General features: G+C 42.0%; 1 protein-coding gene across 1 annotated transcript in view; it reads left to right on the forward strand.

The window, feature by feature from the left end:
- The first annotated feature begins 1,984 nt into the window (after positions 1–1,984).
- Positions 1,985–25,161, forward strand: part of nkain2 (sodium/potassium transporting ATPase interacting 2) — an 87,966-nt gene continuing 64,789 nt past the window's right edge. The window contains exon 1 of the mRNA XM_069657348.1: positions 1,985–2,170. Within this exon, the coding sequence (XP_069513449.1) occupies positions 2,117–2,170 (54 nt within the window). The 5' untranslated portion in view covers positions 1,985–2,116. The remainder of the gene's footprint in view (positions 2,171–25,161) is intronic.

The raw sequence follows: 25,161 nt of genomic DNA on the forward strand, positions 1-25,161 counted from the left end.
AGATTAAACTTAGTAAAGTATTGCCAAGTCCAAAGCCTGATAATAAATTCTGACTAAAGCCACAAAGTAATTTTCAAAAAGAAATCCAAATCTAAAGGTGCACATAGGACCTGTTTCATGCATGAACAAACACATTGCTTTCATTCTAGGGTTATTAAAGATTCACTGCATTACAACGGGACCTTGTCCAGGCTGAATAAAGTTTATAGGACCCAGCCCAACTTGGGTCCCAGACTAGGTCTTGGTTGCTGCCAAGTAGTGGCCCCATGCTGATGTCTGGGATCAGCTGAAACAAAGAGAAAGATGTAAAGTAAAACAAACAGGAGACCTACTTTATATCAAAACTAAAGTGAAAGTGAAGTGGGCAAATATTATGGTTGTAATTACATCGCCTGCACTTAAATTAAGGATGCATTTACACCAATAAGACAACACACGCACAATATTAAAGAAAAGGCCACAAAACAACCAAACACAGACACAATGCTAATAGCACAAACGACAACAGAAACTTTTTATAGGGTTCATCAAATATTGATACGTTTGTTGTTGGCAAGGTTTCGCCAATTTGGTAAAGACTTTTTCTCAATTTGCTACAGTTTGGCCTTCACCTTTTTGCTTGAGTTTTTTTAAGTTTCAGTTTCGAAAAGCCGCCAAGTGATCTTATCTAAAGGACACTGAGAAAAATGTAGGCTACTGCTTTGATTTTTTGCACTATTCCCAGGGTAATTATGTGCACGCTTTTATTTTGAAAGTGAGAACCGGAACAGCTACATTGTTGCGCGGTGTTTGACTTGACAGATGGCGGGCGAGAGACGCTCCTCTCGGCTGTCTCTCTCGGTCCGTTGGTCCATCCCGGTTCCCATTGTCTCCCCTCCTCACTCCTTGAAGACAACCCCGAGACGGCAAACTAAACTTGGCCGTTTATTCCGCTCATATCGCCTTTTGTACGTTACGTTTGGTGACTTACCTCGACCTGAAATTTCAAGCCTGCCCCTCTGTATCTGAAACGTGGACATGGTTTTCTGTCTGTTTTATTTTTCAACGTTGTAGAGATTTAACGGAGGAGGAAGTGAATTAACCGACCGACGGCTGAAAAACGGCGGTTATGTTGTGGAGCTAACGGGAGAGGACTTTCAACGGCTGTTGACATATCACAACATCCTAGCAACAATTTTACTCACCGTTTTCTGAGTGGATAAAACACCGAAAAAAGCAAAGATACAGGATTACATCCGCGGTTTTGGAGATAAAAACGCTGTTTTCTGTATTTTCGGTGTGAATGAACCTCTGAAGGATGTTGCCGCTACATGCCCGTTACTTCCCCTGAGAGGAGACGGGAGCTGGTGTATGAAAGGAGGAGGCAGGGACCACTTGCACTTGTTTTCTCCACCCTGAAACAAATTAGGCTGTTTCAATCACCCCGAATCCAAATGCTCGGATTATTCAACAAAAGAGCAGCTAATCTTGGGAATCTATCCTCTTAATCCCAATATATCTCCCTGCTGTTTCAGTCTTTCAGTGTTTTATAAGTGGCTACTGTAGCGTGCTAATTCAAGGATGCGACCAATTGACGTGCTTTTCTTCCGGACTTTCTTGTCCAGTAGAAGATAATTGGACAAGTGGAGCCTTTGTGGACATAACTGGAGACCCACATCATATTAAAACTGAATTAAACCTATGTCCAGTCAATCAAAATGCACCAAACCACATGATTTATCAGACTACCAAACATTTTTTGAAAGGCTTTTCCTCCAACAACCAATCTTTGTGGATACATCAAGAACAATTCGTGGACTTGAATCCCTGAGCCCCTCCTTGCATCTTTGATCCCTGACCCCCTGTTTGTTGGTCCAGGGGACTACATCTCAGGCTTTTTACCTGTCAGCAAACCCTCCATTTGAATGAAGTAGTAGCCTTTTACTCCCCTGAGCTCCAGTGAGTACAGGGGCTGCACTCTGCTCTCCGAGGCCCAGCAGCGAGAGCCTCTACCTGGGCTGCCGGCCAGCCAGACGGGTCCTCTGGGGACTTCTTGGATTTTGAAAGTCCAGCTGGAGATTTTGGGAGTTTTACCCAGACTTTTTTGTGGATCACTGGAGAGAGGGAGGAGGACACCATGGGGTGCTGTAGTGGCAGGTGCACCTTGGCCTTCATATGTGGCATGCAGCTGGTAAGTCTTAAGATTAATATTGATCCAGTGCGGGGGTTGTTAAACGGGCGGATCAATAAGAAAAAGGGAAGGTTTCTTAAAAGCTTGGAAGAGTTCAACTAAAACAAGTCATGACAAGCAATCAAACAACGAGATGGAGCAGAGCACAGGTGGAAAGATGGATGGATGGAAAGGAAAAGATGGATGACTGGAAGGTCACATCTCAGAAGTTAATAGGTGTGTAAAAGGTCATGATACAAGGTACGATCAGGTTTGAGGGACAGATTGACAAATAGGCAGATTGCAAAGATGAATGGTTGTGGTGGGAGCCTTAAGACTGTACAAGAGTCCATATAGAGCACTGATGGATAGGTGGAGGTTGGGAGTGATAAATGGAGGCAGTGGAGGTAAAGAGGGACGGATGGATGAATGGCACATGGATGGGGTGGGTACATGTGATTTATAGAAAAAAAACTGCAAGGATGAAGGGAAGGAGGATTCAGCTGCTGCTCTTCCCTCTGTGTCTGTCTGTCTTTGTATCTCATTCTCCCAGCACCACCATCTGTGTCAATGGGAACCAGTGCCAGGCAAGACAATAGGGAGTGAGGGAGGCGTGTATGAGAACATGTGAGGATGTGCGAGTAGGAACACGTGTGGCTTCTTTGGCTCAGTTCTGTGAATCATCAATATTGAAAAGAAAATTTGAATCACTAAAAATTATATGAGGAGGTTATGGCATGTCAGATGCTCCTATTTTTTCCCTATTCAATATGATAAACTGTAGGTGACATGCATCCGATTGTGTCTGGTAGGATGGCGATAATACAATGTTTTACCTTTTGTTACAAGCTACAAACATAACGTATGTCTAATTAAAGCACAAACAGCATGGTCTTCACCACTGTCTTTCAAGCATGGGGGCCTCCACTGGGCCAAGTTTACCTCCCTCCAGGCCTTTGTTTTAAATGTATTATAATGTGTTTTAATACTCAGTTACAGCGGTCACCAGCACCTGGTGCATAAATACACCTAATGAAAACAAAAGACCCTGCCTAACAACTTTTTTTGGGGTATCCCTAATATGGTGAATGTGACATTAGCAGCTGCCCGTTAGCTGAAAATTAGCAACGGTAGCATTAATTTGTAGCCATGGCCATTTTAAGAGTTAAAGTTAAATGTTCATTCTTTTTTTACCTCTGTTTTTGGTCTCCACCAACTTTTGAGGAAAAAATGGAGGCCTCCATTACATTTGCAAGCTAGTTGCGAACTTTGTCTTTCTGCTGTTTGGTGCCGGACACATGGCATAGAGTGGGTACAGTGCTAACTTTTTATTGAAAGCAATGGAAGCAACGTCTTCTAGAGCTGTACAAGTAGAACAAAAGAGGCTCAATGGAACTGCTCCGTGTGTGTGACTCACATTATTTTACCAACTGTCAAATGGTTGTTGCTATTAGGGCTGCACGATTATGGCCAAGATGATAATCACGATTATTATGATAAATATTGAGTCACGATTATTTATTCATTTCAGGGACAACATTCTTTCTTTCACATTTAAAGAGACAGAGCAATGCTTTCAGTTTCATTGTGTGCTACATTCCAGCTCAGGTACACATTTTGCATCAAAGTAAGACTTAAAATTGTATTCACTTTTGCATTGGTGCATTATTGGTAATTTCAGTCTGTCTTTGGGAGTTGGGTGGCTAGGGTGTCACGCTGTTAAGTGTTGCTGTTATGGATGTCTGACTTGATGCTGCACAAGGACAGGTAGAAGTGACGTTATTCCTCTCGGCCTTCCTGCACTCATCATGCTGCACTTTGTGGAGTTTTTTCAGCTGGTTGAACAAGGTGACACAACAGACACAGGTGTCATGCACTCTTTGCATATTATTTGCTTAACATCACTTGCCCTTAACCGGAAATACCTCCAAACAACTGATGACGAGACGTTTCGGGGGGACCAGCTCTTCGTCTTCTGGTCCAGACATTTGACTTTTGTTTCTCCCATCTGGTCTCTGTTGTTTATTCTTCCAATCTAATCATTTGCTGCAAGGTAGGCACTCAGGTTGTGACATGCCAGCTACCCCAGAAGTGAAGCCTAACCTCTCAATTGCCCCCTGGGGGAGTGGCTGTTAGTGTTAGCTTGTTTGACACACAGCAGAGTTTTCTACGGGCGGTGCACGCATTTTAAACATCAATAATGTTTATTTAATCGTGGGAAGCCAAAGTCCTGATCAGCAGCTCGAGTACAAGCGTAGAAGGAAGGTCTAGGCAAAGTGGTACAACTCGCTGAAGAATAAATGTTGTATAACACTGTATGATTAACACTGTTAGGGGATGTTAGGCTGGGCTTTTCCGCCATTTTTTGTGTAAGAACTGGGGATGCACTGTGATATAGAATGGGATATTGTACATGCTTAGTGCACAGATGCATAAACATGAGCTTAAGTGCTGTAGCATTCTCAGCTCATGGAGTCATGTACAGTAAGCATGTGCAGACTGAAGACCCTTTGTCATGTTGAATAGGACGCTGTTACAGACCTGATGCCCCGAGTGTGTGTGCGTGTGTGCGTGCGAGTGTATTCTGCAACAAAAGACACAACATAGGAAAATAACCACATTTATTGTGGATATTCCCCTCGCTGTGTGTGTGTGTGTGTGTGTGTGTGTGTGTGTGTGTGTTAGTGTGTGCTGTGCAATTGGACGTTAGAATTTACATTTAAAAAACAGGCGTGTAAGTATGCCCATTAGATTGCCACATGTGCTGAACATGCGTGCAGCATGGCATTGTGCTGTAAATAGGGATGTTGTGTGTTTCAGTAGCGGGGAGAGTGTGCGAGTTTGTGTTTGTGTGTGTGTGTGCTTGTGAATGAGATGCTGTCACAGTGATAGTCATTGTGTCTAATGCGGTGGAACTAATGCTATGCCTTAGTCAACAACATGTTTTGCTCTGCTAACTGTTGTAATAGCTTAGCCAGCTGATACCACCACTAGCTGAGCTGGAGGACTAACACTGCTGTACGGTACAGTTTGGCCATGCACGGTTAGCTCCGTCATAGTTAGACGAAAAAGAAGAAGAAAAAAAAAGCACCAGTTCTCCACAGGGTGTGTGAGGATAAAGATAATAAAATAGACGTTTCAGTCGCAGCTACCCACAGGGAACCGCACTGCCCACAATCCTCTCTGTTCAAAGCAGCCTAATTGACCACAAATTAAAAGACAGCCTATTTTCACAGCATGCCTCTCTGCAGCTAACCTCCCGCTGGAGCTAATTGTTTTTGCTTTGTGAGCCTCCACCTAATAGTTGACCTCTTCACAGAGAGGAAAACAATGCTCCTGGTCAGTGTGTCCTATGTAGTGGAACTGATGTCTTATGTAACTCTTAACAGCACTTTTTCTCCCCGCTTCATTAGCCAGGTTAATTGGTAAGATCGGTGATGTCACTGTAGCCGAGCGGGGGATCGATGATCCACGTTGGAGATACCTCACAGCTGACATCACCATGAGTCAGGTGTAATCAGTCCCACCAGGTGAACTCCTGCCAGTGTGTGATCCAAATGAGAGTAAATGTAGCGTGTGTTCCTGTGCACTCGGCTTATTAGTCACCTTAATGGTCAGCAGTTTTTTAAAGTCTCAAAGGAACACATTAGTAAAAGAGCTCTGCTTAACTGCGGCTGCTTTCTGTTCAATTAAGTGGAGAAAACCTGCAGAGGCTTTTCTTTTCTGTTTGTTCCAAAACCCTTTGAACATTTCTTTTCACATTTGGAAGAAGGGCTGCAGCTAATTATTATTTTCATTATTAATTCATCCGCAAAATGATTTTCCAATTAATCATTTCATCTATAAATGCTGTACACGCGCAGGCCTAAGCTTCTTAAAGTCCAAGGGGACGTCTTTAAATGACTTATTTTGTCAGTTTGCTGTCACAGAAAGAGAAAAGCAAGTCTGTGCTTTGAATCTAAAAGTGAGGTTGGTAGACTTATTTGGAGGATTGGCTAAGCGTTGTTATCATGTGATTTGTTTCTCTCACTCTTGGATCAAGTGTATATATAGCTTTTTAAATCAACATGTCTACTCGCAGCGCAAATCTCACTAATCCCTAAAGAGGAGTTGATGTTTGAAGATGCATAGTGTTTTGAAGGGATTTGCAAAAAGTACTGCTTCCAACGACTAATAGTTTACAAAGTGTTAGAAAAAGAATGAAAATATCTGTATCATCTCGGGTATGTTGGCCAAATTGCTGGCAACATGTACAAAATTCTACATCTAAAGTAAGAGTTCAACATATCAAGAAATGCTCTTGTTTGCTTTCTTCCTTTGAGTTGGATAAGCGCCAGCCTATCGATAATTGTATTGTCAGGACGACGATATATTGCCGTGTTGAAATTTTGTCTCACCCTAATCTTAACTATATTCAACAGCTTCTAAGCTTAGGTTAGCATAAAGACTAAAAACAAAGGGTAACGGATGCTAAAAGATAACTAAATCGAATTATTAAAGTGTTACATCCAGGCATGCGAATGAATATAATTAGGAATATGAAGATTCCATGTCATTATCGCTCAGGCCAAAGTAACTGCAAGTCACGATAATATCCCAATAATTATTAAAATATGCCTAAAACCCTAATAGATGCTCATGACATCCAGATAGGACACACTGTTCTGAGGAAATATATTTTTTAGTCAGAGCCAAACAATCGTGATCATGACTCATTTTCATGATACGCGATCAACTCCTAGTGTCCCATTCCTTGTTATATCCAATGAATGTATACAAAGATGGACAATGTCCAACATAATGGCTGCCATCTTGTCCATTTGGAGCTGCTAACCAAAGATCCCACATGTCGACACAAGCAACAGCAGAGCAGCTTCTTGTGTTGGTCTGAGGCAGATATTCAGATATGTAAACTTCAATGACTGTAGTGATTGTTTTAGTTACGTCTCCTCTCCTCGTTCCTCCTCTACTCTGCTAATCCGGAACAGATCGGCTGCAGGAGCCGGATTTGTCAACAGAGCTGTCAATCATCCTTTTTACAACATCAAATAACTAATTAAAAATAAACTTGTCAGAAAAATGAACACTTGAACGTAAATCAGCATGATAAGAACTAACTATAATGACAGAAACCGTGTTTGAGAAACATGTATTTGACGTGTATTTTGATTTTATAGTTTGACTCATGTCCCATCTGTTAACATGGAGGAGGCGGGCTTTATGAGCTATACTGCAGCCAGTCAGCAGGGGGCGATAGAGATGCTTTAGTTTCATTTTTAGGGCGCTGTCATGTCGTCCATCTTTTTATACAATCTATGGTTATATCTAGTTTATTTAACCAGCCAAATTCAAAGACTTAAAATGACAAGTTGAAGTTTTGTGGTGTTGGTTGTGTGTCAGTCAATTTTTTTGGCCGCTAGAGTCACTTCCTGCAGTCTGATCGTCACATTATGTTTGCCAGGAAGCCTATTAGGTTTTCAAACAGCATTAGTAATATAACTGTACGCTGCAGAAACACGTGCAAACTGTAGAAAAAGTATGTCACAATAATGAGGAAGATTATAAAGTCCAATGGTAGAAAACAGAACAGAGCAAATTTATCAGAGCAGATCACACACACACACACACTGATACACATATGCCACTGGTGACTCACTTTCTGTGGTGATGGTTGTGGTCTTTGTTGCTATATCAGTCCGAACACCCACCAGCTGCTGTCACAAAGATGATGACTAAATCATCCAATGGCGTGATAGGGACCGGGACGGCCTCGCTCCATTGGCTGGTTCAGCAGAGCACGTGTGCGGACGGTCGGTCGGGTGTTTATGTTGATGGACCGTTAATTATGTTGTTGGTCTGCAAGTTAATTGAATAGAGTGAATGGAGTAGAATTATAGCTTTGCAATGCAGCGCAGTGTGATAATAATTCATGATGTAAGATTGACCTTTCAAAATAAAACACCAAAGAAGAGGGCAGATTTACGGCTGCTGTAGCTGCCAGCGCAAAGCGCATTTTGGTAATTTTCTGCAACATTTTCACCAACTAAAACGCGTTGAAATAACACTCCCAACACCAAGTGAAGATTTAATGTTTGAACTGTAACAAGGTTGGACATGTACAGCTGCTATAGGCGATCTGAGACACAGTGTTTGTCTGTCTGTGGCGGTACATTCCTGTGACATTTCCAGCATGGAGGGACATGATGAATAATTTACCACTTGAAGCTGCGACATGAATGCACAAATTGTATCTCTGCGTGTGAGCCGTGTGTGTTACCTGATTGCAAAACAGTGACGGTGCAGTTAGACCCGGAAGTTCGAACATTCAGGATGAATTTTGGAAGGAAAAGTGAAAATGATTTTTTATTTATAGGCCAAAAACAGGTAGAAAACATTTACTGGTGATTTTAGTTTAATAATCTGCTGAATTTATTTGAGAAATTTGAATAAATTGTGCTTTTAAAATTACATTTTGCAGTTTCTCCCACTCAGTCTGATTCTAGTTCAGCTCCCATGTAATTCTGTTTGAGACATTCAGTCACAGATGTTCTGAAATATGCTGGATATGCATCATGCTGTTGGTTTTTTCTTCTAGCAATTTCAAGCAAATCCACTTTGCGAATGCTTTGAGTTGAAAGTGAACCGATCTCCTGCACTCTGCCGACAAACATAATCTCCGCACCTCCTTCCTCATCGGCAAAACTCAGAGAGATAAAAAGGCTTTGCTGTCCTTTATGTACAACGCCGCTTTCAACAAGTGCCACACACAACCTCAGCTCTGAGTCTATAGATTATCTGTCGCCTTTTCTTTTTCACAGTCCCTAATTCGTCAGTCTCTTTTCCCCCAGGTCTCTGTCTTTTTTATATAGACACCCACTCTATCTCTGGATATCGGCCTCCACCTCCTCTCTCATCTGTCTCTGCATGGAGGAATATAGACATCACATCCTGGCCAGTTGTTTTTACAGGCGGCTCATTCATACAAGTGTTCACCTACTGGTCTTCAAATATTGTTCCAGTGTCCGCACTAGACCTCAAACCTGCTCGGTCCAAGCTGCATTCATGTTGTCAAGGTTGTTCCCTGTGATTAAGGGTATTGTATGTTTCCTACGTCTTCAAAGGTGCTGGTGAATGTGAAAAAGATGTGGGCCGTTTTCCTGCCTTGTTCAGCTTCTGTTGATTAATGTTGTACCTGTTGAGGGCAGAGATTTTTTATTTTATCGATTCCTGACTCTTTCTTAAAGACCTTTCAAACTGATTTTTTGCCATTTGTATCCCCCTAAGTAAATGTCGCTGCGCCTGTCGAGCTATTTATTCTCACACAGCACATATACAGGGTACAGCAATAACTTTAATCTGCCACAGCTAGCTAGCTAATGCTGAAGCTAACACTGAAACAATTAAAAGTTAATTCAAGTCAGAATTAAGCTGACTTTTTTATGTTTAATTAAAATAGGCACACAAACAAGGACAGATGCCTGATATTGTGTTAAAACACTGAGGCTAAAGCTCACAAAAAAATGAGCATGTTCTACAGCTAATTGTCTGCAGAACACATGTATTTGTTTTAATGTAACCTCGGATAGTTTTGACAATGAGGCTAAAAAAAAAGACTGCATCCAGAGCCGGCTCAGGGCATAGACGACATAGGCTGTCGCCTAGGCCGCCACGTTCTGGAGGGGCCTCAAACATTTTGAATGTAGCCCTGGGAATGGTGTTAAAGGTATGACAAGGTATAATAACACTGGGGTCTAAGGCCCCACAGTGTCCTCGTATCCTCACACATTGTAGCTAAGGATGCACGATATTGGATTTTTTGCCAATATCCGATATGCCGATATTTTACAACTCATTTAGCCAATTACCGATACCAATATTTTTTTCCTGCACACCTAATTGCAGAGATCATCAACTCTCTTCTGTATTGAGATTAGCGTACAGTATAATGGTGATACTCTTATAGCATTTGTTACAACGGTCGGGGTGACGGGTCTTGAGATGGTTAATCAAGTTTGTAGTGTTGAAAGACTTTGCCTTGGCTCCTCCTCGCATCACCGAAGCTGAGCAGTCATTGAAATAGCAGTTTTGCTATCTATATCGGACACTTTGAAAAACGTCCACACCACGGACATTTTGGCTTCTAACTCTCTCATGCTGCAGGTAGACACACGTGACGTCATCACGCTGCGCCGGGCAGGTCTTCTTCGCGCCGGGGACATTGTGCCGAGGTCGGGCATTTAATCAAGTATGCAGCAGCCCATTATTTTATCGGTTAATTATACTGGCGGATATCGGCGTGTTTGCCGATATCCAATAGTTCATTTTTAAGCCAATATCGGCCGATACCGATAACGTGCCGATAATATCGTGCATCCCTTATTGTAGCCAGTCTTTATTAGAATATCAAATTTAATAATCAGGTCTCTTCTGGAGAACTGTCTTGCAAAACGGCATGATATATACATGAAAAAAAATGATGTGGTGTGGCAGAAAAACTGATACACCATTTGCGGTGTGGGCGCCGAATTCAAAATTCACCTATAGGGCACCAAAGTGTCCAGGGCCAGCCCTGATTGCATCTTTTTAGAGCTTCATGCGCATAATGAGAAAGCAAGACCTTGCCATAAAAAAAGTCGTGTTTGTTAAACTGTGACAGTCACTCTTCCGGGACAGGGAATGGCACACGGTCGGTTGCTGTATAAGTGTGTCTGAGTGATTACTTGAAGTCGTGCAGTTAAAAGTGTCACACTAACATCAGAGCCTTGTAAGTTAGTTCTTTCTATCTGCAGAGGCTTGCAAGGTACAAGCCAAGCAGGAAACGTCTGCTGCAGGATTTACACTCTCCCAAACAATTACAGTGCTATTTACAGGCACACTTGGAAGCGTTCGCTTGTGCTTTGGTGCAGTGATACACGTTATCATTGGTCAGATAAATGGGTCAGCTCCGTGCAACTAACTGACATTTTTAATTACTCAGCTGGAAATCTCTGCTTCCTCTATTTTAAGACTCTACCACAGAGTGAAGGCACTTCTGGCTTTCTAAGCAACCAGCATTGATTTTCAGCTTTTGCTCCAGTTCTTTGCAAATGAACTTTCTTATTCTCATGTCCTCGGATGCTGAATTATGATACAGTTTTATGTGTTATCACAATAAATAATGGCCAAAAACACAAGTTTGTTTCTAAAGGCTTCCTGGTTTTTATGTCCCCATCAAAGCTGAAAAATTAACTATAGGCCCATTCCAGATGTCCGTCCTATATCACGTCTAATTTAAGTGAAACCATCAGAGATGAAAGATGGAAACATCTGGAATGTCTGAATTGTTATTGTGAAACAAAAAGTGCTGCATAATTGGAAAATCTTGCGCTGGACCAAAAACCCATCAGCCTTAGAAGTCCATCAAAAAGCTGTCAGCACATAAATCTGCACTTCCTGGAAACTTCAAATTCAGTCAATACATTAAGATTTGGAAAAAGCCCAACTCCTTCAATGGGAAAGGGGCAGTCAGGTGTATTTTGCGCTGGAATGTGTCCAAGGGTCGAGCAGAAAGCTGTTAGAGGCTCTCAGCCAGGAAGTCGGACTGTAGCTGCTGCAGATGGCAAGGTCTTTGATGAAACATCTGGAGGTGACAGAGCTTCTTCTTTCACTGATTGATCTCTGATGGCTTAGATAGAGTGACGGAAGTATCTCTAGGTATCTGAGCCCTACTCTTAGCTTCTGGTGTCATGTTTAAGTCAATGAGTCAATTGTTCCTCCTTCCTTCCTTTCTTACCTAGCTTGTGCCCTGTTAGCATCTGTAAGCCACCGGTTTCTTACATAGTATATTTACTAAGCTGCAGTAAGTATACTGTTTTGCCTGATATTCGCAGACAGAAATAGTCTGACATTGCCTCTGCCTTTACCAGTCTCTGTGGGGGAGGGGAGGGGGATTTCATGTTCACCAACTAATCATGCTAGAAACCCTGCAAGGCTTCACTTATATGCACAGCAGTGCTTTGAGCTAAATGCTTACGCTAGTGTACGAATGTGCTCATACTGAAAATGCTAATGTGCCCATGCTAGCACTGAGTGTGTAACATAACCATAACAACACTGGGTACACTATTTACCATAGCCTGAACAGTATAAGGGCTATGGTAATACCGGACAATGAAATCTACCAATCGACCAATTGGGCGCCAATACGACAAAGATACTCAGAAGGGTTCTTTCTTCAACAACTGGCTTCATTAAAGAATATTTAGCGATGACAACAGTTGTAGTTTGGACCACCATCTGCTTAGCAGTGATACTTTGCTACATGAGCTCTGTTGGACAAAACATATCCGCCGATATCAGATATGGATCTACCACAATATTGATTTTGTAAACCCATATCGGTTGAAATTATTGGCCCACCAATATCGGTCTATTTCCTTGACTTTTTTGACCATGGACATCGGTGAGAAATCATAAACTATCCAATAGTTGTCAGATACCACATCTGAGTTCACACCAGAGGGATGGACTGACCCCTTTGTGGAAGCAAATTTGAAGGACTTTGACACATAATCTACTTCCTCTCCAGCACCAGGCTCACTGCGTCACCATTGTTCTGCTCTGTACTCTGGAAAGCTTTTCATAAACCGCAATTTTCCACTCTAGATGTTTTCCTTGTTAAACAACATAAGTTCTTCTCCCTGAATGCTGCATGTCTTGTAAAAGCATTTTAAGGCTTGCATCAAGGGTGCAGGCCCGTGGTATTGTATCAACTCACAGTGTCATCATAAAACATTCTGTGGAGCTGTGGAAGAGGGGGAAAAAAAGTGAAGACTTTTTTTGTTTGAGTTGGAAAAGCTGATGCAATCTGTATTCGTCTACAGCTCAGTGGAGGCTTTAAATTGAACTCTTACACAGTTGGATTATTTGTTCTGCAGTTTCTGTGATACTGACAAGCATAGTGTGAAATCAAATCTACTGTATAGGCCACTGTTGTGCCTCTATATGTGCCACTATACATTGTACTGTATAACACTTTAACGTAATAGAAAAGCGTGTGTATCACTGCAGATTCTGTGACTTTGTCTCGATATGCTTCAAAACCACAGACGCTAAAGTCTGTTTTCAAACCATGTTTCCAAAGAAGCCCCCAAGTCTTTTCCTACTACTTCGTACTGGGACAACAACAGAGCCCTCGTTAGTGCTATTAATAACACCTGTGCTTTACCTGCTTAAACAGATCAAACGGTCTGATGTGAAAAAAAGCTCTGCTGTACGTTCACCTTTAGGGTTGCAGCTGACAGAATTTGAAGCTCAGAAATTGGATGTTTCCAGAGACGGTTCAGAAAGGAAGCAGCTTCATGTATTTCCTGTCTTTTTTTATTTCCTGCGTGTGGGTTCCAGCACTGCCCCGCCCCTGTAGGAGACTTGCAGCAGGGCTGTGTTCGAAATCGTAGACTATACTAGCAGTAGGTACTGATTTGGATGTCGTACTAATTCGGAAAAAATCTCCAGTATGCATCGGACCAGTCTACCTGGCCTACTGTATCCCACAATGCAAAGCGCTGGAATGCTATAGCTAAAAAAGAGGCTTTGACGCGCTATTGTTTACTTCTGCTCTCCAAAACTGAAAACAGGCGCCTAGCCCTAACCCTGGACAGCTCCATACTACATACTAACGCAGAGCGCAGTATGTAGTAGGCTGTATAGTATGCGATTTTTGAGCCAATCCCAGCTGTCATTGGGCGACAGGCGGGGTACACCCTGGGCTGATCGGCAGTCAATCACAGGGCTGACACATAGAGACAGACAACTTTTCACGTTCACATTCACACCTACGGTCACCAAGTGAGTGAGTCACCAATTTACCCTGGAGCATGTCTTCGGAGTACCCGGAGGGAACTGACGAGCACAGGGAGAGCATGCAAGCTCCACACAGAAAGGCCCGCCCACGAATCGGAACCTTTTAGCTGTGAGGGGACAGCGCTAACCTCTGCACCACCTTGCAGCCTGGACCTAAGTCTGTTCACATAATGTAATTCAATGTACAAACAAATTATGACCAATTAATTTTCCCCCATTTTTAACACTAAAATGTCATTTTCAGATGGATAAATCAGAAGAGATTACCTTTGTTGAAGACCTGTCTCTGTATCATACTCTGGATCTGGCAAGGTCTCTTTTTAACCTGATAAACATACATTTAGATCTATAAAATTTTTACAGTTCTTGTCATTTAACTCTTTTTGAGGGGAGAAAAGTGGCCTACTTGGGGGACAGGAAGTATAAACCACTTCATGGCATTGGCGTAACTTGTAATGCATCTTTTGATTATGATAGAGCATCTTTAAGTTTTTCTTGCGAGTTGTTGCTAGTGTCTCACATTTTTTTCTAAGGACCAGGCCGGGTATCTAATGCTGATGTTTTGTATAAATGCTCCAAATACCATCTATTATTGTCTAGGGAGAAAATGAATGGGACTTAATCTAATGGGATCTAATCACAAGTCATTAGAGTCCATTAGGCTCCCTTGAGTCTGTGTTTCACATGCAGAAGTTCTTTGCAGTTACGACATCTGTGATGCAAGAAACAAAGTGGAAATAAACCAACGTGAGTTTTCAAAGTTATATCCTCGACATCCTCAGAACATCTTTCATCTCAAACCGCTGCTGTGGAGCGCTCTGACAAAGCTGCTGCATCCAGTCCACTTTAAATTGCTTGTTTTCTTCTGGCGGCCAAATTTCAATCTTCCTGCATCGTACTCCCGTGTCCTGTGTCCTGACCACATCTTTGAAAATCGCCGGCGGTTTCAAATCGACACTCAGCGGAGGAGATTGAGAGGAAAGTGAGGCGACGACAGGCAACAAAGGTCATGTACTGGATTTGAGCGAGCAATACCACAGGCGTGTGTGTTCCTGCTGAGCTGCAGAGATGTGTATCATCGATGCTGGGGGCTGACCTTGTGTGGGACCCACCACTGATGGATGAGCTGATGGTGTTAGGCCAAATTCTGCAGCTTCGATATTTACGCACAGGTAGACAGGCAGACAGACAGCGTGACTTAAAAAGCAGACAGACAGGCAGGAAGAAACTTGCTCTTCTTTCTGTGTTATTTTACTTCACACTGTTGTGTTACCGACTTCCCGTTGCTCGCTGCTCCTGTATCACTATTTACCCCTCAAGGTGAAACACTCCCCTATTGTTCTCCGAGAACTCATATCCTGTTGATGTAGTTGTTGCTATTGTTGTTGATGCCGTGGATCGTGATATTCTGCCTGCACACTCGTTTTGATCTTATTACATCAAAGGAGCGCTTGAATTATAACGGCGAGCGACTGCAAAGCAACGCCTGGAGCTTCATTACACATAATTATGAGATGCAGATATGACTGGTGTCAGATGAGCACTTTCTATTCGGAGAAAATACATCTGTGTTTTTAGGATGACACCGATTTTTTGTTGAGGGTGCTGGGTGCTGGAAAAGTTGCTCAGCACAGACACTTGATTTACAGAACATTTGAGTTACAGGGTTTACAGGTGCTGTTTTCTACAGCAGTAAATTCTGTCTTTACTGGAGATGTTCCAATACAAATTTCCCCTCCTGATTCTGATGTCTAGACTCTGCCGACACTAGCCACCCCTCCCAAAAAAGAAGTTTCAGGTCAATGATCATGTGAAGATAACATACAACAGTACAGTGCCAGTTGAAAGTTTGATGACAGTCAAAGCTAGCAAGATTAACCCGAATTCTTCCAATAATGTTTTTTTTAATCCAGCAGGTATCAGAGAGGTATTTGGTATCGGCAGATACTAGCTATCAGAATGAGCATTTGGGTGGTAAATATGGTATCGGAACACCTCGAGCTTTATTGGGTAAATTATTAACCCTGTATTGCAATCAATGTTGTATGGCCTGGCTATGTACACTAAAGAAATCCTAACCTAGAAACAAGCTGAGCTAATATTAGCTGCAGCTCAAATTTTTAATCACGTTTCTTTATTTTATATTTTGGTTTTAATAATCTTAAAGGGATAAGATTTTTGCTGAAAAAAATCACAAGTGGCGCCCAGTTAGTTTTCCATCACCCAGCAGTGGTTGGTCTGCCAGAGATGGTAGGCGGAGCTAAATGGCTGCTTTTTACGATCTCTGCAAGCGTTGCGAGTAAACAGTAATCTACTATGGCTGAACAAACAAAGAAAAGATTGATGACTACAGATACAACTTCAAAAATAACTGAAAATCCAAAGAAAAAGAAACAAACTCGACGCTCAGATGAAGGCAAACAGTCTGAAAAGGAAAGCGACCGTCAGCGAGGAAAATCAAGAGTTACAACTGGAGCCAACCGTGGACGTCGGACATGCAACACTGTCTGGATATCTGGCAAGTGTGCTCCCGCAATTACCGTGTATCGCCATAGGTCCCGCCAAAGAGAAGGAAACGGAGATCTTCGAGATTACCACTGATTTCTGACATTTTGGTTAGCTTTGACCAGCTTTACTCTCCGCTTGCGTGCAATGCTACTACTTTGTCGCTTTCAAACAAAAGTTGCTTCTGGCAGCAATAATTCATGTTGTTGGAATCCAGGGCAAGGAGATTGCCGAAACCTGATACCACATTTGAGGTAGTATCAGAGGCTTTTCCGATACTGATATCGGTATGGGAATAACTATAATCGTGTTAAGGATCTAACCGTCAACATTAGCAGTATATTTACCCCTGAGAGAGTTTTTAACATCTCTTACAGTCTATAAAGTTTACAATATTGTCTAGAATTACATAAACATGGTTAAAAACTTGGACATTTCTCCCAAGTCCAATTTTTCTCTATTCACCATCTTTTCTTTCACTTTTGGTTTCTCATTCTTAGCCACCATATTCTTCTCTCTCTGTATCATTGTTGCCCTTGCTGCCTTGTAATTTTTCTCTCTGCGTCTCTCAGTCTTTCTCCTGGGCTCGCTCTCTCTTTTATTCTCTCTTTCGCTGCTCTGCACAGTCTCTCCCGGGCCATTTGAGTTGCTCAGGGAGCTGTGAAAACGATGTCTGTGTGTCTTTGCGTCTGCATCCTGTAGGGAGTGCCTCTGTGTGCGAGTGTGTGTGTGCGAGTGTGTGTGCGTGCATGCAGGGACAGCGGAGGTGGTGAAGCGTGTTAAGTCTTGCTGTAGAAGCCCTTCAACTGGGGTAAGGAGCCAAGGGAGGAAGAAGAAAGGAAGGAGGGAGGAAAGGAAGGGAAGAATGGATGGTTGGAAAGATATATTCATAGAGGATAGATGAATGTCTGCGTGTGGATCGATACAGGGATGGAGGGATTGAGATTTGGATGAATGAATGGATGGTGGGTCGGGGGAGATGAGTTCGGGAGGGGAGGGGCAGATGATAACAAGAGGGGATGGATCGATGATGGATAGATGCGCTAGATGAATGGATGAACAGATGATTTATGGATGAATGGATCGTTTAACACGGCAAAGTTATCAGTAATGACCAAAGATGGCAGTGGAGGGAGCCAAATATGTCGGGTGTTGACTTTGTGAAAGTGGAGCAAATAATGTGTACAAGCTGTAATCTGACAGGAGACAGCAGCAGTTTACAGCCCTTCACAACCAGAATTAACCTTTTGGCTGACCTTCCAGAAACTACTACGCTACACAAAAGTGCATTCATGTGCTCCTCGATGGTCCAATTTTCTGAGTTGGGAAATAGCCCTTCTGATTCAAGTGTGCCCATGTGCTTCAAGTTGTAATGTGGAAACAACATGACCTCTATGCTAACAAATAACTTTTCTTACTATTCTAGGCCATACGCGGACAGTGGATTATCAAATATTTTACTTTCATCTGCCTTGTTTCTGCATAATACATCAACTAAACATGGACCAACATTTCTGTCCAGTTTCTAAGATTTTGCTCCGTCTGGAGGGAGCACCTAATATTTCCAAATATTCGGACAATACATGAATGCAACAAAAGAACAGGAATCCAAAAGGCCCAACAACGGTGCCAAGAGGTATACCCATTTTAACACCAGGCCGTAATGGTTTACCATTATAAACCAACCAGCATTAACATGACTGTCACGCCTTAAATATGAATTGTTGCCTGACATCAAACAGGAATAATGTTAAGACAGTTCCGCATCCATATAGTAGAGAACACTTCTTTGCTCATAGAATGTGTAAGAAGTGGGTTTAGCCAACGCGACGTCACCCAGTGGTTGGGAAGCCTCAAGTTTGGCATTACTGCCATCTTGTTTTTTGGCACCAGACGTGATCATATTTGGACAAGCGGGGTCACAACGCTAATTTATTAGTTAATGCCCATGGTTTCTTAATTAGCCGATAATTAGCTAGTTAATGACAGTGTTTCCCCACATGTTAAATTCTATTGATGGCATCTTTGGTGGTAGCTGACTGGAGGGTTTTCTGTATTAGGCTGGCTAATTTTTTATTTCTGCTGTGAATTTGTGATTTTAATTTTGGGTGTCCAAAATTGGAGTCAGCCTCAAGAGGCCATTGAAGGAACTGCAGTTTTTGGCCCCTTGTTGGCTCAATTCTCAGCCCAGCAGGTTGCCACTTGATTTTACATGGTGACCCTCAAGGAACCAATGCAACCAGCAAGGCAATAGTCACACATCATGTAGTGTTTCACTAACTGTATCATCACCCTTTATGAATCTGGTTAAAGTAACAATCTCGAAGATTAAAATGTTTGTGCTCTTGAGCACCTCCCACTGGCGATAATCAGGAATTACAAGAGCACCCTTCCCAATTTAAGAAGAAGTCTATGGTTGGCTCCCTTTGTCGTGATTTTCCCCAATTTCGTTTGTAGACTGACTTAATTAGAGCTTTGAATTTGTTTCTTTTTCTTTGGATTTTCACTTTTTTTTTAAGTTGTATCTGTAGTCATCGATCTTTTCATTGTTTGTTCAGCCATAGTAGATTACCGTGTCCTCGCAACGCTTACAGAAACCGGAAAAAAAAGCTGCTTAGCTCCGCCTACACTGTCTGACAGACCAACCACTGCTGGGTGATGGAAAATGCATCACTAACTGGGCGCCGCTTGTGATTTTTTCAGCGAATGTCGCCACAGACACCCAATCCATAAAAATATGATATACTGCAAATGCAAAGGCTTTCATCAGTGGGCCACAGCCTCAATCACCATTGTGTTACCTCATTTGGTGATAGATAGTGACTTAACAGACATTTATTTAAATGAAAAAGTTCAAGATTACTTTAAGCTATGAGTCAGACTTCATATAGCGGTTAGGTATTGGTGAGGTTTAGAATTGTATGAAACATCAAGGATGTATATGTTTGGGCCAATGGATTTCATAATTTGTCCATGCCCTCTAGAATGAAGAGCATTTAATGACCCGAAAGGACAACATCATTAATTAGTACCTTCCAAAACCGTATATTTGGTTATGATGATTTGTGGGTAACGCCATAAACGTTCTCATTTGCTTCTATCATGACTAGTGAAGGGAAGAAAGTAGAAATCTGGGTTTTTTTTGGTGCTGATGCTGTCCTTCTCCTTTATGCTGTTCAAACTAGTATTACAGTCTTATCTCATAGAGCACACTGGCCTTTATGAATCCACCAGTTTCACTGTGTTGCTTTAAAAGTTTTCATTAAAAAATGTTACAATGGATAAACTTCAGTCGGAACTGATCACTGAAAATGACATTTGCTGTCCTTTTAGTGGAGTGACATTCAGCTGTGTCATCTTCATTATCTGATACTTTTCCAGCCAGTCTGTCTGAACAGAGCTGATGGAAGTGTTTCTCTGGGTTACAGACCCACACATTACAGAATGTGACAGAAACTTCTGTCATAGTGGAGCTGTTTTAAATTTTAAATTTGGTTCTCTTCTAATCATCTTCTTACATGTTTTGGCTGTGTTCGCCCTCTTGATATCAAGCCTTTCTTTGGCTTTGATGTGACTGGCTCGGAATCAGAGGATGTGGACGGTGGCCAGGAAGTGACAAAGTCTGAGAAAGGGCCAGAAACGAAGGCTATTTTCTGAAAAGTGACCAGTCAATATGGTGTGTGACCTTTGCTGCTTTATCTACTAAAGATTTACTGTCACTCAGTCAATATAGATTCTTCCTCAGAGGTTCGATTTACACAAGGACCCAAAATCCAATTTTTAACCCTGACCCTCTCTTGCTTTTTCTTCTCATCTGTGAATTCAAAATGCTTATTTGTTAAATTAAAATGTACTAATTTGATATCTTATAAAACAGTTGGCATGATAATATTATGTTAAATACCTAGCTGACTAAAGATATTTGTTTGGTTTCTTTATATTTGCTCAACAGTTGAAGTTATTTTTGGCACTTCTTTGGACTTTAGTGCATCAACACAACAGATGGTACAGCATATTTCGCCTGCACTCACAAGGTAGTGTAGCAACAAGCCTGCTGTGATGGTACCAAGCACTGTGTCCACTTTTCCTTCCAATTTTACATTTGCTAATAAATTTGCTCTCTTGTTTTTCTGATATGCTGCAGGATGATTAAAAGATAAAGACAAACAGAAGCAGTGAATGCTGCTTTGTATTGCTAACATTGAATTCTGTTTAGAACTGTAAAGCGAAAGGGTTGCAAAGAGCGTTGGCAACAAAGATCTAATGGCATATTTTGCTCAAGGCCGGAGATACTTGCTTTTTAACCTTGCGTTCGCGTACACAACCGGCTGCGTCATGAACATAATTGAGCGTTATCACTTACTTGTCTGTGCACTACGCGTGTTACTGGAGGATACCTGTGGAGGGCACACCAGAGAGCTCAGGCTGTATGAAACTACCGTGTGTGCGGGATGTAAACAACAAACATGGCGACACTCAAGGAGGTTACTTATGTTAATTCTGAGATCATGGCAAAAAAAGTGACAGCTATTGTGTGTTCGATGGACAGCACACACTGTGGGCGCCTGTTTCTCCAGCATTCTCCTCTGTGCATGGACGTAGAGGCCCCCGTACTTGTTAGTTTTGCAGGTTTCGGTGTCGACTTCTATAATGGAACTTATCTGTCGCCAGCTGTTATGACAGGCATGTTTGTCGCTGTGCAGTGGCAGTGACGCATCGTACAAATGTGGATAATTGCGGACTTGGTCTATCAGCTTGTCTTCTAAACTTTCTGCCATTGTTGTCCCTGCTGCTGTATTGACCTCTACACTGCCCCTACTGTTCATGTGCATACTGCATCTTGCGTACACATAGCGTTAATTTTTGAGTATGCGTACAGCCGACGCTCCAAACACACGCAGGGAACGCGTGGCAGCCATTATGCGCAGGCGAACGTGTAGTTAAAAGCAAGTATGTCTCCGACTTAAGAGTAAAGGTGTGTAAAAGGTTATATTGTATATAATGCAACACAACATCATTGGGTTTAAAATGAATCACTCCGTCATATCTGGGCTTAAAAAGAATGTTATTAGCGTAGCTTAGCATGAAGACCGGAAAGAGTGATGTATTTTTTTCTGGTCCGTAGCAGCCAGGCACAGTGACTTACTTTAGTCTCCGCTAGAAGGCTTACTTTTAGACATTTGACGGACAAGCTGATATCTCCTGCTAATGCTAATGTTAAGCTACGCTAATTGTCTCTGGGGGTCTTGATTAGTATTTGCAGACATGAGGCTATTGATCTTATCATCTAAGAAGCATGATAGTATAAAAAAGAGAGCAAAAAGCCTATTATCCAAGATATGTGAATGATTCCTCCCTAAAGGTACGTGTGGTGTGCTTGCTAAACTAGCATTTGCTCTTCTTCTAGCTTCTAGGGAAAGTCTTGCTAGGTGGCCTCTGACAAGTCCTTTCATGTTTTGTGAACCCAAGCTTCCACACGTCATTTGCAGCTCTGCTACCTGTTAGCCTCTGCGTTTAAGAAGCATGAAAAAATAACGGCACAAAAGCGTGTTTTGACTGCCGCCTTCTTATCTGCGGTGGGTCACATTTTCACTGCTGCCTGCTAAGGTCTTCTGTCACCTCTCCAAACGCTGCCATTATTTTGATCTATAAATACATTACTTGGCTCTTTGTTCTATTACACACAAATGAACACATTTTTATGCAATGCACAAATTCATATCCAGGCACTGACAGGCATGTACGCACAGACACTGAGGTGCAGCCTTGCTCTCTTTTACTCTCATGTCTTGCAAAATGAATCCAGAAAAACCCACCTCTCCTCACACGGTCCCTGAAGGCACCGTGGAAGAAGAGTTTTGTTTCAGTTTTGAATCCCTTTAAGGGCTGGAAAAGATATTGGGTGATGTGTGAGAGCTGAAAGAGTTTGACGTTACACTTTCATCTTTACCTGTAATCATTTTTCCTCCTCTGCTCATCCCTCTCTCATGCCCTCTCCTCCCTCTCCTCCTCCTCCTCTCGGTATGAATTGATTTAGTCTTATTACCTTACACACCTGCCCTCTGGTTTGGCTCCAGCCTTATCTCTCCCTCCCACATAGACACACATATACCGTCAACTGCCTTCCATTTTTTTATCTCATACACACACGCACGCACGGACACACACACACATGCAGTAATCAGATCCACCAATCTCTTGTATTTTTGAATACAGCAGCTGAAGTGAGATATGGATACAGGCTCAGCTTTCAGCCCGCTTCAGTATCAGTATATCAGCCCAACTGTGGTCCCGCCTCACCAAAATAGAAGCACAGTGTGTTTCTGAGTGTACGAGACAGGGTGGAGGCAGCGTCGCTCAGTGTGCGTGCGTGTCAGAGTGTGTGTGCGGTGGAGTCCATCCTTTGTCTCGAGTCCCATCAACACTTGCAGGATTAGGACATGTTGGCATTATGCAACACTTCAGGTAAAAATACCACGAAAAGAGTGAATATATAAACAGTATGTGGAACATATAGTGAAGTAAGCTCGTGCAACTTGCTGGGGCAAGTGAGCATCAGAACGGAGCAATGGAAGAAGGTGGCCTGGTCTGATGAATTCTCTTTTACATCATGTGGATGGCCGGGTGCGTGTGTGTCGCTTACCTAGGGGAGACATGGCACCAGGATGCACTATGGGAAGAAAGCAAGCAGGCGGAAGCAGTGGGATGCTTTGGGTAATGTTCTGCTGGGAAACCTTGGGTCCTGCCATTCATGTGGATGTTACTCTGACACGTACCACCTACCTACACATTGTAGCAGACCAAGTTCACCCCTTCATGGAAACGGTATTCCCTAATGGCAGTGGCCTCTTTCAGAAGGATAATGCGCCCTGCCACACTGCAAACATGATTCAGGAATGATTTGAGGAACACGAACACTTGGCCTCCAAATTCCCCAGATCTCAATCAGTCATCTGTGGGATGTGCTGGACTAAGAAGTCCGATCCACGGAGGCCCCACCACGCAACGTACAGCCTTACAGGATCTGCTGCTAATGTCTTGGTACCAGATACCTCAGCTCACCTTCAGAGGTCTAGTGGAGTCCATGCCTCGATGGGTCAGGGCGGTTTTGGTGGCAAAACACAATATTAGGCAGGTGGTCATAATGTTATGGCCGATTGGTGTAAGCCAATGACTTTAGATATCACAGTAGATAAAAGTGTTCCTTATATTTCAATAGAATGGGATATGCAGTACAATAGGATGTCGGATTCTGTGACTAAATACTGTCGCTTTCTAGAAAAGCCATAGTTTCCACAAAAAAGAAAATATGTGATTCTTAAAAAAAAATCAACAATAGCATTTTTATGTTTATGTTACATTCAATTACAAGGAAATGAGTTCGCTACGACGCCCCGAGTTGCATTTCAGTAGAAGAGGCATCCTGAAATCAGTGCTGCTAACAAAGAGTAGAAGCTGTAGAACTGTAGAAGCTGAAGATAATGTTTTTTTAAACACTTATAACACACTCTGCAGCCTGAATTAATTCAGTTTCCAGTTCTGGGTCAAGTTTGGGTGAATTCAGCAATTTTGCCGCCATGTCTTGTTCTGCAACGATGGAGCAGTATGAATTTGTTACAGCTCTGATTCGAGCCTCTGATGGCTCAAGAGGAATGACCGTAGCATTAAAATGTATGTATGTAAATGTATTATTCCGGTGACTCCTGTTCTTATTAGTCGACTAACAGTGAAGATTTATTTAAGAGGAAAACAGGTCACGTAATGTAGTGTATAAAAAAACGATTGATGTCATTTTTCTCTTGAGGACTGTCTCAATTTAAGTTGAAGTTTTTATAAATTAACTCTTAGATGTCCTCCTCATTTAATTTGTAAAGTGTGAAAAATTGGGTGGAACTAGGACAGGGCTTTGCAAACATAAATGAACACAGTAATTGTCAGACATCAGCGTTCAAAATAACAAAAACTGAATTTTCACATTCATGAAGCTAGAACTGCAAGAGCACTTTTTCAGTCACCATTTCCACAATCCAATCAACCTGATGAACTCTATTTGAAACGCTTTAAATTTAAATATTTAAAAGGCTATATGTATGAAATAGGAGTGGGACAAAGTATCGCCATGGCAATATATCCTCATCCTGGCCTTGCAATACAATTGTCAGTAGACTGGCGCTAAGTATCAATATTTTGATTGACAAATATACGGCGCTCTAAACAGATTTTCCTGCGATTTTGACTCACCGTGTCACTACTTCATGACTCCTTGCGGTGGTGCTTATGACATGACTGAGGGTAACGTGAATAGAAATGAATTGGCCGAAGAAGAAGTTAATCAAATATTGTGATGTATCATTATATGGTTCTCATGTATTATATCAATTATGGCAGATTCGTTGTATCATAATTATCATTATCGTGGGCTACATATGGCATATTGTATCGCGTATCGTATCGAGAATGTTGCTGTAAGCATGTACTTTGTTTTTATGTAACATTGAGCAAATGCTTTATCAAAGGCTCTCTGACATCCCAGGCCTCAATAACATCCTTCAGAATGTTGCAGTTAAAACATTATGTCTTAGTTTAAGTTTTAACGTTATGAGAACTTTATTTGAAATGATAAACATCCATAAAACGTTCTTTGAATATTAGATTACAACATTTTC

Source organism: Semicossyphus pulcher, unplaced genomic scaffold, assembly GCF_022749685.1.
Source record: "Semicossyphus pulcher isolate SPU_LCO1_2020_fin unplaced genomic scaffold, fSemPul1.0.p SCAF_11, whole genome shotgun sequence".
NCBI classification, from domain to species: domain Eukaryota; kingdom Metazoa; phylum Chordata; class Actinopteri; order Labriformes; family Labridae; genus Semicossyphus; species Semicossyphus pulcher.